At 44.9% G+C, this 17,228-nt stretch overlaps 2 protein-coding genes across 4 annotated transcripts in view; one reads left to right on the top strand and one right to left on the bottom strand.

Moving 5' to 3' along the window:
- The window catches only part of DUS2 (dihydrouridine synthase 2), a 48,447-nt gene extending 33,963 nt beyond the window's left edge, over positions 1–14,484 (bottom strand). Inside the window, exons 1-2 of one of the 3 annotated variants that reach the window (XM_043600894.1) lie at positions 14,376–14,484; positions 2,307–2,449 (exon numbers count right to left, since the gene is read on the bottom strand). In XM_043600894.1, the coding sequence (XP_043456829.1) occupies positions 2,307–2,432 (126 nt within the window). In that variant the 5' untranslated portion in view covers positions 2,433–2,449; positions 14,376–14,484. Of the gene's footprint in view, positions 1–2,306; positions 2,450–13,876 lie in introns of all 3 variants that reach the window. The other 2 variants (XM_043600893.1, XM_043600895.1) reach the window with 2 other exon arrangements.
- DDX28 (DEAD-box helicase 28) lies at positions 14,458–16,319 on the top strand. The gene has a single exon (XM_043600892.1). It carries the CDS (start codon positions 14,458–14,460, stop codon positions 16,075–16,077), a length of 1,620 nt encoding a protein of 539 aa, XP_043456827.1. The 3' UTR covers positions 16,078–16,319.
- The last annotated feature ends 909 nt before the right edge of the window (positions 16,320–17,228 follow it).

The raw sequence follows: 17,228 nt of genomic DNA, 5'->3' as shown, positions 1-17,228 counted from the left end.
AAGCCCCACCACCTCATCTAGAATCTATCCCTCCAAGACCAGGCCCTACCTATTCCCCACTGATCTGCCGAATCTTCAGGTCCCTCCTCACTGCTAAGTGCTTCCTCTTATGTTGCAAACATGCAAGTCACCTGAACACAATTCCCTTCAGGGGTGCCTGGGTGGATCAGGAGTTAAGCGTCCCATTCTTGATTTGGGCTCAGGTCATAATCAAGCCCCATGTGGGGCTTGACGTGGGGTCCAACACTGGGCATGGAGCCTGCTTAAGATTTTCTCTCCCCCCCCCATAAAAAAAACAGGGCAGGGGGTGCGCCTGGGTGGCTCAGTTGGTTAAGCGTCCGACTTTGGCTCAGGTCATGATCTTGTGGTCTGTGAGTTCAAGCCCCGTGTCAGGCTCTGTGCTGACAGCTCAGAGCCTGGAGCCTGCTTCAGAATCTGTGTCTCCCTCTCTCACTGTCCCTCCCCCCATTCATTCTCAATCTCTCTCTCTCTCTCTCTCTCTCTCTCTCTCAAAAATAATTAAAAAAAAAAAAAAAGATTTTCTCTCTCCCTCTGCCCCTCCCCCACTTGCATGCTAGCTCGAGCTCTCTCAAAAAGAAACAAAAAACAAAAAATACCCAATTCCCTTCATCCAGCTTCCTTTGCCTCCACTACCTACATGTACTCTTTTCCTCCCCTCACCTCCTGAATTCCTAAGGGGTAGTGAGCAGCTCTGCTTCTACTTCCCCATTTGCTGCTCACTCCACAATCCATTGCCCTGTCAGATGTATCTCGGTGCACTTTGGATTTTCAAATCAAACATATTTTTGGTCTTTTTGCAATTGGACTTCTATGCATCATCTGTCACACCTGACAAACTTGACTTTTGCCTTCCCTGACACACATTCTTCTTAATTTGCCTATTTCTCTCACTCTTTTACTTTACTTTCTTTTCTTTTTTTTAAATTTTAAGTAGGTTCCATGCCCAACATGGGGCTCGAACTCACAACCCTAAGATCAAGAGTTATATGCTGTACTGACTGAGCCAGCCAGGCTCCCCGCTCTTACTTTTCTATCATAAATTACTAGCCCGTCCCACCCACACACAACATCCAATACATTAGGGTGTACTCTTTCCAAATCCCCTCTTAAGCCCTTCCTTCTCTCTATACCAGTGGCTTTCTTTTCAATGAAAATTTTTTTTATTTTGAGATAATTAGAGGCTCACATGCAGTTGTAAGAGTGTGAGCTCCTATGTACTGTTTGCCCAACTTACCCAATGGTAATATCTTACAAAAGTACAGTATAATGTCACAACCAGCATACTGACATTGATACAGTTAAGACACAGAACAGCTCCATCCCCACCGGGATTCCTTGTGTTGCCCTTTTGTAGCCACAGTCCCCATCCCACCACCAGGGGGACAAAAATATCAGAAGCATTTGAGCAGCTTCTTCTTCAACTTCTCACACATACTAGGGGGACATATCAGGACTGGGGCCTGGAGGGAAGCTCTCCAGATAATTCTGTTAGATATCCAGCTGAGAAACACTGCTCACACCTCCACACTATCCAATATCAGCTACTCCTACAATGCTGTTTTTCCCAGAAAATGCTTTTTATTTATTTTTTAAAATGTACGTATTTTGAGAGAGAGAAAGAGAGAGTGCACATAAGTGGGGGAGGGGCAGAGAGAGAGGAAGAGAAAGAGAGAGAGGGGGAGAGACAGAGAATCCCAAGCAGGCTCAGCACAGAGCCTGATGTGAGGCTCAAACCCACAAACTGGGAGATTTTGACCTGACTCCAAAAATAGGAGTCAGACACTTAACTGACTGAGCCACCCAGGCGCCCCTAGAAAATACTTTTTAAACCTTGGTCTGAAGTCATACTATTCTCCAGAGCAGCCAGGACATATACAACCTACCAGTTACTGCCACCAGAAAACCCTACAGCTCCCAAAACCAACCCCATACAGCTTCCTTCTTTTCCTAACCTTGAGTTCATTCATTCATGCACTGAATGTATATTAATTCCTACAGGGGCCAGGGCTGTGACCTGACACAACACTCATCTATCCACCTGGCCCAAGCGTTCCACAATGCCTCCTTGCTGCCCAGGCTCCTGGCCCTCAACAGGGCTTAGAGAACTCCTAAGTGTCATACATGTTTATCTCCCACCGCCTTCAGCAAGCACCTGTGATGTGAGTACCCATTCTGCCTCCCACCAACTCCTGATTACTCCCACCTACAGAGAAGGAGGCTGCACTGGTGAGGAAAAAAAAAAAAGAAAAAAAAAAAGCCCTCCAGGAAAATCAGGAGCCCCTTACCTCACAGTACACAATATCTGCTCCATAGTCCAGGGCCAGCAGCCGCATTGGGAGAGTGCCTACCCGAACCATAGGGGCTAAGATGAGTTTGTTGTGGTAGCACAGCGACAGGCTGTGTTCAATCATTCCTCCTCTGATACTGCCTGCAGAAAGGGAAAACAAGAGTCAGAAATCCAAACAAAGAAATATCTTCTGAGGCGCGTGGGTGGCTCAGTCTGTTAAGCATCCTACCTACTCTTGATTTTGGTTCAGGTCATGATTTCTTGGTTCATGAGCTTGGGCCCAGCGTTGGGCTCTGTGCTGACAGTGAGGAGCCTGCGTGGGGTCTCTCTCTCTCCCTCTCTCTCTCTCTCAAAAATAAATAAACATTAAAAAAAAAAGGGAAAAAAAAATCTCTTCTGTTACCCAGGGCAGGCTTTTCCTCTTCTTTCCAACACACAGGACTTTGTTTTCCTTTTCTCTCATCACAAAAATAATGCTTCCTTATTTATTCATCTAAAGAATATTCATTGGGGCGCCTGGGTGGCTCAATCGGTTAAGCCTCTGACTTCAGCTCAGGTCACGATCTCATGGTTCATGAGTTTGAGCCCCACATTGGGTTCTGTAGCACAGGGCCTGCTTCAAATCCTGTCTCCCTCTCTCTGCCCCTCCCCCATTCACTCTCTCTCTCAAAAATAAAAATAAACATTAAATAAATAAATAAATAAATAAATAAATAAATAAATAAAATTTATTAGGTGCCTAGTCTTGCCAGTCACTGTCCTAGTCTGATACATCAGAGAATGAAACACAAAAATTGCTGCTCTGGTAGAGCTTTCAATCTAGCAGGGGAACAAAGGCAGAAAACAATACATAACAAACTATATAGTATGTTGGAAAAGTGGTAATGCTACAGATTAAAAAAGCAGGGAGAAAGGAAATTGAAAACACTGGGGATGTGACTGACACATAATGCTGTATCAGTTCAAGGTGTACAACAAAGTGATTTGATATACATATATACTACAAAATGATTACCACAATAAGTTACGTCCATCACCTCACACACTAATAATTTTTTTCTTGTGATGAGAACTTTTAACATTTACTCTTAACAACTTTCAAATACACAAAATTATCAACTATAGTCGCTATGTTACACATTACACCCCTAGAACGTATTTATCCTCTCACTGGAAGTTCATACCTTTTGACCACCTTTACCCATTTACCCCACACCCCCAGCAGGAAAAATGTAAATAGTTGGTATATCAATGGTATATTTTATATGAAAATATTTACATTAAAATATGAAAATATTGGGGCGCCTGGGTGGCACAGTCGGTTAAGCGTCCGACTTCAGCCAGGTCACGATCTCGCGGTCCGGGAGTTCGAGCCCCGCGTCGGGCTCTGGGCTGATGGCTCAGAGCCTGGAGCCTGTTTCCAATTCTGTGTCTCCCTCTCTCTCTGCCCCTCCCCCATTCATGCTCTGTCTCTCTCTGTCCCAAAAATAAATAAACGTTGAAAAAAAAATTTTTTTTAATAAAATATGAAAATATTTATATTAAAATATAAAATTTTAAATAGGTAAACCAGGGCACCTGGGTGGCTCAGTTGGTTTAGCGCCCAACTCTTGATTTCGGCTCAGGTCATGTTCTCATGGTTCATGAGATGAAGCCCCAAGTCAGGCTCTGTGCTGACTACACAGAGTGTGCTTGGGATTTTGTCTCTCCCTGTCTCTCTACTCCTCCCCCACTTATGCTCTTACTCTTGCTCTCTCTCTCTCTCTCTCTCTCTTAAAATAAATAAATAAACAAACAAACCAAAAAAGCTCAAAATAAAATAAATAGGGAAAACAAGATAGACTTCAATGGGAAGATAACATTTGAGCTAAGATATGAGTTAGCCAAGTTGATATCTAGTAGAAGAATACACAGAAGAAACAGCCAGTGCAAAGGCCCTCGGGCAGGAGCTTGCCTGGTATGTTAGAAGAACATCAAGGAGACCAACATGGTTGGGACACAGAGAGGAGAAGAGAAACTAATGTTTCTCATTACACGATGTTTCTCAGATACACGATGTCACAGCAGTAAACAGGTAGGGTCAGATCCCATATGGCCTTTGTTAGCTCTTCATGAAATAGAAGTCAGCAAAGGGTTTCAAGTAGAGGAGTAGCATGACTGAACATGTTTTCTCATGATCACGGTGATTGCTATAAAAAGAGCAGTCTGTTAGGGGCCAGAGTAAACACAGGGAGACCAGGTACAAGGCTCTTTAGTAACCAACACAAGAGATGAGATAATGATCGCTCAGGCCAGGTGGTGAGAAGTGGTCATATGTCAAAAATACTTTGAAGGTAGAGCCAACAGGAATAAAAAGAAGAAAATCAAAATCCCATATCCCAGAGAGAACTGTTCATATTAATTTATTTATTTATTCTAAGCAAATATGGACCCCTCCAAAAAGTCATAAAGCTGGCTAATCAATGCTGTGTTCTGCTCCATTACTAATACTGTCTCCATTTTCTTTTTACTATTCAGCCCATTCTGGTTGGCCCCCACCTCCACTGTTCTATCAAAACTGCTCTAATTAAAGTCACCAATTACCTGGAAGTTGAGCAATCAACCAGACACTTACTTATGACATGGTTGAAACTCCCCTCTTCCTTGATCTCTCTCCTCCCTGGGCTTCTCTGACCCCACACTTTCCTGGTTTTTCTCCCACCAGTCTGCCCTGCTTTTCAGTCTTCTTTGCTGGTTTCACTTCCTCTACTTACCTGTTGAGGTTCTTCCTTAGTCTTGAGTCCTCTTTCCTTCTAATTCCACACATCCTCCCTTGAAAGTTTATTTACTCCCATGGCTAAAAATGTTGATAAAATGCTGGTGATCTCATACCAACTGCTCAAAACACGTCCCTACCCGGCTATCTTAAGGGCATCTCATACCAAACATGCACAAAACAAGATCCTGATCTGCCCTCCTAAGCCACCTCCTCTGTCTTCATTAATTCATTCAACAGAAATTTATCGAGCCCCTCTGATATGCCAAGCACTGGCTGGCACTAGAAATAAAATGATGAGGAGAAGGAGGTACAGTAGAAGAGAGGGTTATAGAAAGGGAACTTAGAAATACATGTGAAATTGTAATCATGTACAGTGCTATGTGAAGGACATGAGGATTTAGGAATTTGTGTCAGAAGGAAAGGGATGGATGGGGGTTGAGGAAGGCTTCCCTTAAGAAATAGTTTCTGATTCGAGATCTCAAGGGAGAGAATTAATCAGGCCAATACATGGAGAGAAAATGTTTCCCATTTCAGCAATTAGCACCTCCATTCACCCAATTACTCATCATTAATCCACATTCTCCACATTCAATCTGTCACTAACTCCTGTGAAACAACCTTCAAAATATAACTCTAATCCATCTGCTTTGCTCCAGTGCTATCCATCTCCAGTGCTACCACTGTGCACAAAGCCAGCCTCCTAATGGGTCTCCCAAATCTAATCTTACCTCCTCCTATCCTCTTTGTGATACTGCATGGCATTTGAAAAAGGCAACTCTGATAATACCACTCCCGTTTATACCCTTCAATGGCTTCCCACTAAGTTTAGGATAACTCCCAAACCCTTCTGCGGGCCCAAGAAGCCCTGCATGACCTGTCCCTGCCCACGTCTCCAGCTCACCTTGAGCCCTTCTCCCACTCACTCTCCTTGTTCTGGCCACACTGACCTTTGGAAGTCTCCCACACCAAGACCTCTGCTGCCCTGGGGCCCATGTACTCGCAGTCCTCTGTCTGGAACACTCTCCCCGACTCAATCACACACACTCCCACTAAGATCCTCTTGACTTTGAATGTCCCCTTTTTGGAGACATTTCCCTACCAGACAACCGTACTTCAGGTCCCTGGTCACATGCTCTCACAACACTTTGTGCTTCCCGATAGCTCAGTAACAATCCATGTGTTCACACTTATTTGTGTGGCCTCTTCTTTAACCCTTAGCTGGTCCTCTAGATCACCACCACAACAAGTTCCATAAAGACAGGAGCGTGGCTGTCTAGTTTACTGCCAGGCTTTAGCACAGAGCCCAGCACTTGCCCCTTAGCAGCTGCTTTGTAAGGAAGGTGTGACTGAACACTCACCTCTCTGGTGGCTGAGGACACCCTCCTGCAGCGTGCGTGGTTGATCCAGGAACTCCCTCTGGCGCCAGGCCAGCAGTGCCTGACAGGGCCTGCCTCCACGAAGGCTCCTCTCAGAGAAGCTAGGCAGCCCTACCCTTTCCCAGCTACTGGCACAACCATTCACCCGGCCCTGAGATCACACCCAGATCACCATTTTAGCACAAACAGAAACAATCTCTCTACCATTCTTTCAAGGAAGGGCTGGTCTTCTCTATGACAGTTTTGATTGCCTTCTCAGACTATAACCTTAACTTCAGTCGCATGGATACAAAATTCCATTAGTTATAATGCCTTCAGATTGAAGATAACAGTATTCAGGAAAAGCAATGAGTGGAAAAAACTTTACCAGTCCCATCCATGTAAATTTTCCTGTAGACTACGACCTTGCTTAAAAAGCAATTTCTTTAAAATACAAATTTAGAGTTAAAATGACAGTCAATTAGGATTAAATATTTAGAGAATTATCCTATTTCCCACTCAAACCTGTGTAGATAAGAAAAAAATTGAAGCAACCTATTATATTTGTAAGACAAAGAGGTGATATAGCATATCACCATTAAGATTCTGATCTCTGGAATCAGACAGACATGCAGTGGAATCCCAACTATGCCCCAGGCAGATGAATTAACCTAGTGGAGGCTCAGCCTCTCTCTCTAGAGTGAATTAACCTAGTAGAGGCTCAGCTTCTCTCTTTAGAATGAGGCTCCAGCAGAATCTATGTCAGGTGAGACGCTGTGAAGAGTCAATTCTAGGACACACAATAGTTCTCAACACAGAGTAACGGTTAAATGTTTTGTTTTTTATGTTTATTCATTTTTGAAAGACAGAGAGAGACAGAGCACAAGCAGGGGTGAGGCTGAGAGAGAGTGGGACACAGAATCTGAATGAAGCAGGCTCCAGGCTCCAAGCTGTCAGCACAGAGCCTGACACAGGGCTCGATCTCACGAACCTTGAGATCATGACCTGAGCCGAAGTCAGATGCTCAACCGACTGAGCCACCCAGGCGCCCCTGTAAGGGTTAAATGTTAACTGCTCTCATTATCGGGCTTTTTACACTTGCAACACATTCTATGATTACATCAACAAACATCTACCAGTTCTTTTAGGATCAAGGCACTGTGTGGGGTGTTGAAGGTAAAGAAATGGAAAGAACTAAGCTCTTGACTTCAAGGAGCTTCTCAGTTCTGCCACTGCCACCTATCAAGTGAATGATGGCAACAGCCTGCAAACCAGTCTCTGCTTCCAGGCTCATTATGTTCAATTTATGTTCTTTCCAGCAGTCAGAGGAGTCTTTCAAAACACAAATCAGGACAAGATATTCCATTCTCCAAATGGAATTCTTGCCCTTAGAATTAAGTTGCAGCTCCTTAATATTGCAAACAAGTCCTCCCCCTGCCTTCCTCGGAAGCACTATCTTTCATCACTTGCCTCCTGCCCTCTTACCTCCCCCATGCTAAGCTTCAGCTATTCTCAAGTATTTCTAGTTCCCAAATTGGCCTGCTCTCTCTCTCTGAACAAGTTGCCCCTACATAGAACACACATTCCTATTCCCCCACCTGGCTGACTTCCAGTAGCCTTTCAGAACCTCAGTACAGATGTCACCTGCTCCAGAAAGCCTTCCCTGACACTTACCTTCCAGAGTAAGGGCACCTCCTCTTTCCTCATGTCTTTCTTAGCATTAAGTACACTCTTGTAATTCCAAGAGCAACTAACTATCAATCTGCCTCCCACATCACAAGGTGAAGGCAAGCACTGCACCTTGCTCATCACCAGGTCCTGTCACAGAGCACACAGTCTGGCATAATGTAGGTGTTTAGAGTTTGTTGTAAAAAGAAGTTAACAAGTCAAGTGGCAACGAGAATTTATGGTTCATGCTTCAGCCACAGAAGAGCTCTATCAAAGACAAATGTGCTCTATCACAGAGCATTTAAAGTGCCTCATCACAACCCCTATCAAAATAACACCAGATTTCTTCACAGAGCTAGAACAAACACTCCCAAAATTTGTATGGAACCAGAAAAGACCCCGAATAGCCAAAGCAATCTTGAAAACCAAAGCTGGAGGCATCACAGTCCCAGACTTCAAGCTGCATTACAAAGCTGTAATCATCAAGACAATATGGTACTGGCACAAGAACAGACACTCAGATCAATGGAACAGAATAAAGAACCCAGATATGGACCCACAAACATATGGCCAACTAATCTTTGATAAAGCAGGAAAGAGCATCCAATGAAATAAAGACAGTCTCTTCAGGAAGTGGTGTTGGGAAAACTGGACAGTGACATGCAGAAAAATGAACCTGGACCACTTTCTTACACCATACACAAAAATAAACTCAAAATGGATGAAAAACCTAAATGTAAGACAGAAAGCCATCAAAATCTTAGAGGAGAGGGGCACCTGAGTGGCTCAGTTAAGCATCTGACTTCAGCTCAGGTCATGATCTCGCAGTTTGTGAGTTCGAGCCCCGTGTCAAGCTCTGTGCTGACAGCTCAGAGCCTGGAGCCTGTTTCAGATTCTGTGTCTCCCTCTCTCTGACCCTCCCCCACTCATGTGCGCACTCTCTCTCTCTCTCTCTCTCTCAAATATAAATAAACATTAAAAAAAAATTTTTTTAAATCTTAGAGGAGAAAGCAGGCAAAAACCTCTTTGACCTTGGCCACAGCAACTTCTTATTCAACACGTCTCTGGAGGCAAGGGAAACAAAAGCAAAAATGAACTATGGGACCTCATCAAGATAAAAAGCTTCTGCACAGCAAAGGAAACAATCAGAAAAACTAAAAGGTAACCGATGGAATGGGAGAAGATGTTTGCAAATGACATATCAAATAACATACCAGCTAAAGGGTTAGTATCCAAAATCCATAAAGAACTTATCAAACTCAACACCCAAAAAACAAATAACCCAGTAAAGAAATGGGAAAAAGACATGAATAGACACTTATCCAAAGAAGACATCCAGATGGCCAATCGACACATGAAAAGATGTTCAACATCACTCATCACAGGGAAATACAAATCAAATCACAATGAGATACCACCTCACACCTGTCAGAATGGCTAACACTAACAACTGAGGCAACAACAGATGGGGGTGAGGATGCAGAGAAAGAGGATCTCTTTTGCACTGCTGGTGGGAATGCAAACTGGTGCAGCCACGCTGGAAACAGTATGGAGGTTCCTCAAAAATTTAAAAATAAAACTACCCTATGATCCAGCAATTGGGCTAGTAGGTATTTATCCAAGAGACACAGGTATGCTGTTTCGAAGGGGAACATGCACCCCAGTGTTTATAGCAGCGCTATTGACAATAGCCAAAGTATGGAAACAGCCCAAATATCCATCGATGGATGAATGGATAAAGAAGATGTGGTAGGGGCGCCTGGGTGGCTCAGTCGGTTAAGCGTCCGACTTCGACTCAGGTCATGATCTCGCTGTCTGTGAGTTCAAGCCCCACATCGGGCTCTGTGCTGACAGCTCAGAGCCTGGATCCTGCTTCAGATTCTGTGTCTCTCTTTTTCTCTCTCCTCCCCTGCTCATGCTCTGTCTCTCTCTTCTCAAAAATAAATAAATGTTAAAAAAAATTAAAAAAAAAAAAAGATGTGGTACACACACACACACAATGGAGTATTACTTGGCAATCAGAAAGAGTGAAATCTTGCCATTTGCAACTACATGGATGGAACTAGAGGGTATTATACTAAGCAAAATTAATCAGCCAGAGAAAGACAAATATCATGACTTCACTCATACGAGGACTTTAAGAGACAAAACAGATGAACATAAGGGAATGGAAGTAAAAATAACATAAAAACAGGGAGGGGGACAAAACATAAGAGACTCTTAAATATAGAAAACAAAGACAGGGTTGCTGGAGGGACTGTGGGAGGGGGGATGGGCTAAATGGGTAAGCGGCATTAAGAAATCTACTGAAATCATTGTTGCACTATATGCTAACTAACTTGGATGTAAATTAAAAAATAAATAATTAACTAAATAAAATTAAATAAATACATAAATAAAAATAAAGTGCCTTGTACCTCCAGTGTTGGTTACAGAGCAGACAAATGCCACCCCACTCTCTTGCTCACCCAGTAAAGGACTGTAAGCTCTTTATCCTACTCAAATGAGAGCTACCACTTGAGTGAACAAGATTCAGATAAGAAAGCAGCAGGAGATGAAGCTGAAGCCAGATTCTGGAGAGTGACTAGGAGATAAGCTGTAGGCCATCGGCATCCATTGATGGCTTTTGAGTCAAGGGGTGACACGGCCATGGCTGTGCTTAGGAAGATCACTTGCACAACAGACGATGGGCTGGAGGGTAAAGGACAGAAAGGAGATAAGGAGTTGGATTAGAAAGAAGGTGAAATAGTCTAGGCATATAATGACAAGAGCTGAAAAGAAAATGGCCAGTACTTACACAACAGCACTGATGTAGGCTGGGAAATGAAAGAACAGGGAGGGAATACTAATAGCCACTTTTCATTTTTATAATGCCTTACAATTCTCAAAATGCTTTATTTATAAGTATTGTGATTCTCAAACCTGGCAGCACATTAGAATCATCTGAAAGGCTTAAAAAAATACCAATGTTCAGGGGCACCTGGGTGGTTCAGTCGGTTGAGTGTCCAACTTCGGCCCAGGTCTGATCTCATGGTCCGTGAGTTCAAGCCCCACGTCGGGCTCTGTGCTGACAGCTCAGAGCCTGGAGCCTGTTTCAGATTCTGTGTCTCCCTCATTCTCTGACCCTCTCCCGTTCATGCTCTGTCTCTCTCTGTCTCAAAAGATGAATAAGCATTTAAAAAAAATTTTTTTTTAAATACCAATGTTCAGGCCTTACCCCAAACGAATTAAGTCAGAATGTAAACTCCTGTTTTGTTCACTGTCTCTTTGAATAGTACCCAGCACATACATGGTGCTCAGGAAATAGTTACTGAATGAATAAATGAATGAATGTACCATTATCAGCTGAGATCCAAGGGACAATTGTGTTGAAAACTTACAGAGTAACCAGGCAATATGAATTACCATGGCAGCCCTGGGACAAAATACTACCAAGTTAGGCCCCTACTCCCAGGACTTACATTCTTTCCACAATAAGTAAACCTTTCTTATTTCTAGAGCACTATACCATAAAACATGTATCTCAATAGCAACTAGAGGTTACTCAATGTCTGCTGTGAGCAGAAGGAAAAGAAAGGGGACTTATTCAGTGGCTGATGAACTGAGAAGAAATTAAGGGTCATAGGCAGAGACCAGCTCAGACAGATTCCAATCCTTATGAGATTCTGAGTTAATCATATTGTAAGGGCTCAAGCATGATGAGAAAGCAGCCATATACTAACCAGCTTCCCTGCCCCAAATATTTGGACAGAACCCAAATGCAAGTACATACCTATGTAGTATTCTTTTCTGATAATTCTTTTAATGTATCTGTTCTGGCTTTGTGCAAATCAAGTCTTTGTTTTACATCTGAAATAAGCAGTGGCACATGCAAATGGATAAAACCTGTTGAGTTAGATATACATAGCTAAGAAACAAGGAGCCCTGAGTCCTTGAAAAGAATCATAAAAGTAGTATAGAATTACAATCTGTCTGACCATTCATTCAGAGTGTCAACAAAGATATGGGCAATTCTAGTTGTTACAGCAGTTCTTTGTATCAAATTCAGAATCTGCCAGTTACCTATAGGTCCTAGTTCTGCCTTCTGGAATGGTATACCTCACAACATACCTCATCTCTTTTCTTTTCTTTTCTTTTTAATGTTTATTTATTTTTGAGAGAGAGAGAGAGAGAGAGAGAGAGAGAGAACATGGGCAGGGGAGGGGCAGAGAGAGGGAGACAGTATCCAAAACAGGCTCTGCGCTGACAGCAGAGAGCCCAATGTGGGGCTCAAACTCACAAACTGTGAGATCATGACCTGAGCCAAAGTCAGACACTTAACCAACTGAGCCACCCAGGTGCCCCTGATCTCTTTTCCATCTGGTATACTGCCCAATTACATGAGGACAGTTTTGTACTCCCTAAACTTCTCTTCTCCAGCTTCACTCTCTTGAATCACTTTTTCTTGCGTTTATGATTTTCAGGGTCCGCAACGTTCCTGATCTCAAGGGCACAGCAAGCAATGGCATCAGTGTACTTGGCTACAGATTCTGGGGATGAGGCGGACCCAGTGCAAGAGATTCCCAAATGTGCCTACCTAAAGGGAAAGTACATGTACCTCAGCCTCTCTTCAGTCCTCATCCTGTATGCAGGGTTTCTCAACAACTCACTATTCATGTATTGGTCAGATAATCATTTTTTGTTAGGGGCATTCCTATGCATTGTACAAGGTTTAGCAATATCCCCAGCCTCTACCTACTAGATGCCAGTAGCAACTTCCCAGATGTGACAACTAAATATGTCTCCAACCTCTGTAAAATCCCCTGGGGGGGGGGGCGGGCAGGTAGGGAGGGAAGGATGCAAAATCACCCTCACTACAGAGTCACTGCTCTATCCAACAACTCTGTTCCCTGTTACTACTCAAAACTCTCTCCTCTGCTGATTCAACAGGTAACTCTCCAGGAAGTCTACTTATATATCAAAATGGCATTTGAAAATTTAAAAGTATTTATCTTTTTGGAAACAACATTTGTTGGCGAGGCTGTGGAGAAAAAGGAACCCTCCTGCACTGTTGGTGGGAATTCAAACTGGTATAACTGCTGTGGAAAACAGTAAGGAGGTTCCTCAAAAAATTAAAAATAGAATTGCCACATGACCCAGCAATTCCACTACTGGGTATTTACCCAAAGAATACGAAAACACTAATTTGAAAAAATATATGCACCCCTATGTTTATTGCAGCATTATTTACAATAGCCAATCATGGAAGCAACCTAAGTGTCCCTTGATATTTGAATAAAGAAGACCATAAACACACACACACACACACACACACACACACACGCACATGATACATACATATACATATATATGATATATATCATATATATCATATATATATATAATTCAGCAATTAATAAAGAATGAAACCTTGCTATTAGCAACAACATGGATGGATGAATGATCTAGAAAGTATAATGCTAAGTGAAAGAAGTCAGTCAGAGAAAGACAAAAAAGACATGGGGGTTTTGTAACCTAAACATCTGAATTCAAGTAAAATATTGTGTCTGACTAGGGCTATGTGAGGCAACCCACATATCTAATCACTCAGCAGAGTAGAAGGACCCTCCTCACCACTATTCAAGCAATTTAGCTATCTGACTGGGATGCTGGTAGAGGTGAGCAGACTGCAAGAATGTAAGGTTCAGAATGAAAAGTTGGGAGTGGTGGCAAGAGAATGGAGAGTGAAAAAGAAGGGGAAAGGTGTAAAGAGAAGGGTCTGCTTGAAATAAAGCCTGAAGGTCTTACCTCCCACTTCACAAAGAGGCCATCAGCTTGCCCTCTCGGCTCTTAGCTCTCGGCCAAGAGGAATGGGAGTGCCTAGATCTAAGACATCTGGCTCTTGTCTTGTCCCCCAGGCCTGACCATTCATTCAGAGTCTCAACAAACATTTATTACCAGACCTTGCCCGTGGACCGTATTTGGGAAGGCACCACCGCACCCTCCGAATTTACAGGAGGAGACCAGCACTGGACAAATCATCAAAGGTGCGGTGAGAGCGAGAAAGGAGAATGGCAGGGATCGGACACCCGATCACCAGAAGCCCTCCGCCCTCTGGTCCAAGAGGCCAGGCCTCCATCGCCGCTTATCGCCAGACCCGGGAGCCTGCCTCCATCGCACCCTTTTCCCCAAGGTTGGTCCGGGTCTGGATGTCACCAACCCCGGTTCAGACCTACAGACCTCACCACAGTTGAACTTTACAGATTCCCCCTCCTTCCTCACGGTTCGCCGACTCCGCAAGCCTTACTGAGCCACGCCAGACACCGTCCTCGAGGCTCTTGCGCGCCCGTGACGTCATTGCCGTGCGCCTCTCCTACACCAAAGGGACTATGGATCTCACACGGCCGCCGCGGATGGTGTGGCTCGCATCTCGGTTACTTCTCGCTCCTCGACGAGGCCTGGTGGTCCGCCGTCCCGACGAGCCCTTGCCCGTGGTGCGCATCCCGCGGGCTCTACAGCGGCGGCAGGAACAGCGGCAGAGCGGGCGGAGCCCCCAGCGGCTGGTGTTGGCGCGACCTGGGCCGCTGCTGATCTCAGCGCGGCGGCCAGAGTTGAACCAGCCGGCGCGCCTCACGCTGGGCCGGTGGGAGAGCGCGCCACTAGCTTCGCGTGGCTGGAAAAATCGGCGCTCCCGCCGGGACCACTTCTCCATCGAGCGTGCGCAACACGAGGCGCCGGCTCTTCGGAACCTCTCGTCCAAGAGCAGCTTCGCGGATCTGGGTCTGGAACCTTGCGTGCTGCGTGCTCTACAGGAGGCTGCTCCTGAAGTCGTTCGGCCTACAACCGTGCAGTCAAGCACCATCCCCTCCCTACTTCGCGGCTGCCACATCCTTTGCGCGGCGGAAACCGGCAGTGGCAAGACTCTCGGATACCTACTACCTCTGGTTCAACGGCTCTTGGGCCAACCAAACCTGGACTCCCATAGTCTGCCTGCTCCTCGAGGCCTGGTCCTTGTGCCTTCGCGAGAATTAGCCGAACAGGTGCGGGCCGTGGCGCAGCCCTTGGGCAGCTCCTTGGGCCTTCAGGTGCGGGAGCTAGGGGGAGGCCATGGCATGAGTAGGATCCGAATGCAACTGTCCAAACAACCTCCAGTAGATGTACTAGTGGCCACTCCAGGGGCTTTGTGGAAGGCCTTGAAGAGTCAACTAATCAGCCTGAAGCAGCTCTCCTATTTGGTATTGGATGAGGCAGACACGCTTTTGGATGAAAGCTTCCTGGAACTAATGAACTACATCTTGGAGAAGAGCTATATAGCAGAAGGCCCAGCTGACTTAAAAGACCCCTTCAATCCCAAAGCTCAGTTAGTGCTGGTGGGGGCCACATTTCCCGAAGGTGTAGGCCAGCTGCTGAGTAAAGTTGCCAGCCCAGACTCTCTGACCACCATTACCAGCTCCAAGCTCCACTGCATCATGCCTCATGTCAGACAGACATTTATGAGGCTGAAGGGAGCAGAGAAGGTGACTGAATTAGTGCAGATCCTCAAGCAACATGACAAAGTATATAGGACTGGCCCCTCCGGAACTGTTCTAGTGTTTTGTAATAGCTCAAGCACTGTGAACTGGCTGGGATATATTCTGGACGATCACAAAATCCAACACCTAAGGCTGCAGGGACAAATGCCAGCCTCAATGAGGGCCGGTATCTTCCAGTGCTTCCAGAAGGGCTCCCGAGACATTCTTCTCTGCACAGACATAGCCTCTCGGGGCCTGGACAGCTCCCACGTAGACCTAGTTGTCAATTATGATTTCCCCCTCACTCTGCAAGACTACATCCACAGAGCCGGGAGGGTGGGCCGTGTAGGGAGTGAGGTGCCTGGCACTGTCATCAGCTTTGTAACCCATCCCTGGGATGTAAGCCTGGTTCAGAAGATTGAGCTGGCAGCTCGCCGGAGGAGAAGCCTTCCAGGACTAGGGTCCTCAGTGAGAGAGCCTTTGCCCCAGCAAATCTGATGGCAGCCAGCTTAAATATGATGACATTAACAGGGATCCTTCCCTTTGTCCTCGGTGGGTGAGCACACTTATCGTAGGATGCCCTGGGCTGCCCAGTCACCTCCCCTGAAGCCCTGGTGAGCTGCTATCTGGCTTCCAAAGGTAAGATGTGGCCAGATGTAGAGAATGAGCTACTGAGGATGATTCCTTGTGGGCTTTCACATGACTCATGAAAAATAAAGTAGATTTTTGTCTTTGTATTATGTCATAGTTTCTAACAGTAAATGATGTGTTCATTGAATTGTGGGAAGATTCACACTCCAGACTACCACACCTAGGACAGAGACTCTTTCAGTTGCTGTTTGAATTAATAAACGTTTAGATTTTATTTCCTGCCCCCAAAACATCCATTAAGCCCCCAGAGAAGGGAAAGGGGATGTAACTAGCAGTACAGAGATTTTCTTCACCAACAGTGCCCATGGCAAGCTTGGGCATTCTTGGTGAAATCTCTCTGGGAAGTACTGGCAGAAGAATAAAAAACAGGCTGACACAAAAGCATTGCTTGGTGTGCATTTCCAGGCTCTACCTTCTTTCTCATCTCTTCACGGCAGGGGAAGAGAAGAGAAACAAAACTGTTTACAAAATTGGCAAAATAAGCATATAGCTTCCTCTCACTATCTCCTAGGTTCCGGCTTCTGCAGCATTATATAAGCCTAAGTAATGAGCAGCTGAGGTCAAATATAATACTGCACAAAACAACTTAAAAATACTTACACACTGAAACAGATAAGGAGGCAGAGAACAGAAATGGACCCATGGCAATCTTTGCCAGAAGACAATGTTGTACTAAATGTATAATCATAGCTCTCTTTTTCATGTGAGGAAACTTGAGGCTCAGAGGGATAAAACAACTTGCTCAAAATCGTACGCATAAGTATGATAGAATCTGGTCTGTCTGCACTGGGGGTTGAGTTATTTACCAACTGTTAATAGTGCCCACTTGGACTCTCAAAAGCAACCCAATTTGGACAAAATTTGGTCACTCTGTCCATGAATCAGTGTGGCAAAACTGCCCAGGAGGCTTGTCTAAAGTACAGATTCCAGGGGCCCCTGGCTGACTCAGTCACTAGAGCATGCGACTCTTGATCTCAGGGTTGTGAGTTCAGGCCTCA

The sequence above is a fragment of the Prionailurus bengalensis genome, chromosome E2, assembly GCF_016509475.1.
Source record: "Prionailurus bengalensis isolate Pbe53 chromosome E2, Fcat_Pben_1.1_paternal_pri, whole genome shotgun sequence".
NCBI classification, from domain to species: domain Eukaryota; kingdom Metazoa; phylum Chordata; class Mammalia; order Carnivora; family Felidae; genus Prionailurus; species Prionailurus bengalensis.
The sequence above is the reverse complement of the archived record's forward strand: the minus strand, read 5'-3'. Positions and strand labels throughout refer to the sequence as shown.

Coding starts and splice junctions, on each gene's coding strand:
- DDX28 (XM_043600892.1), top strand. CDS start 14,458: ATGGATCTCACACGGCCGCCGCGGATGGTGTGGCTCGCATCTCGGTTA.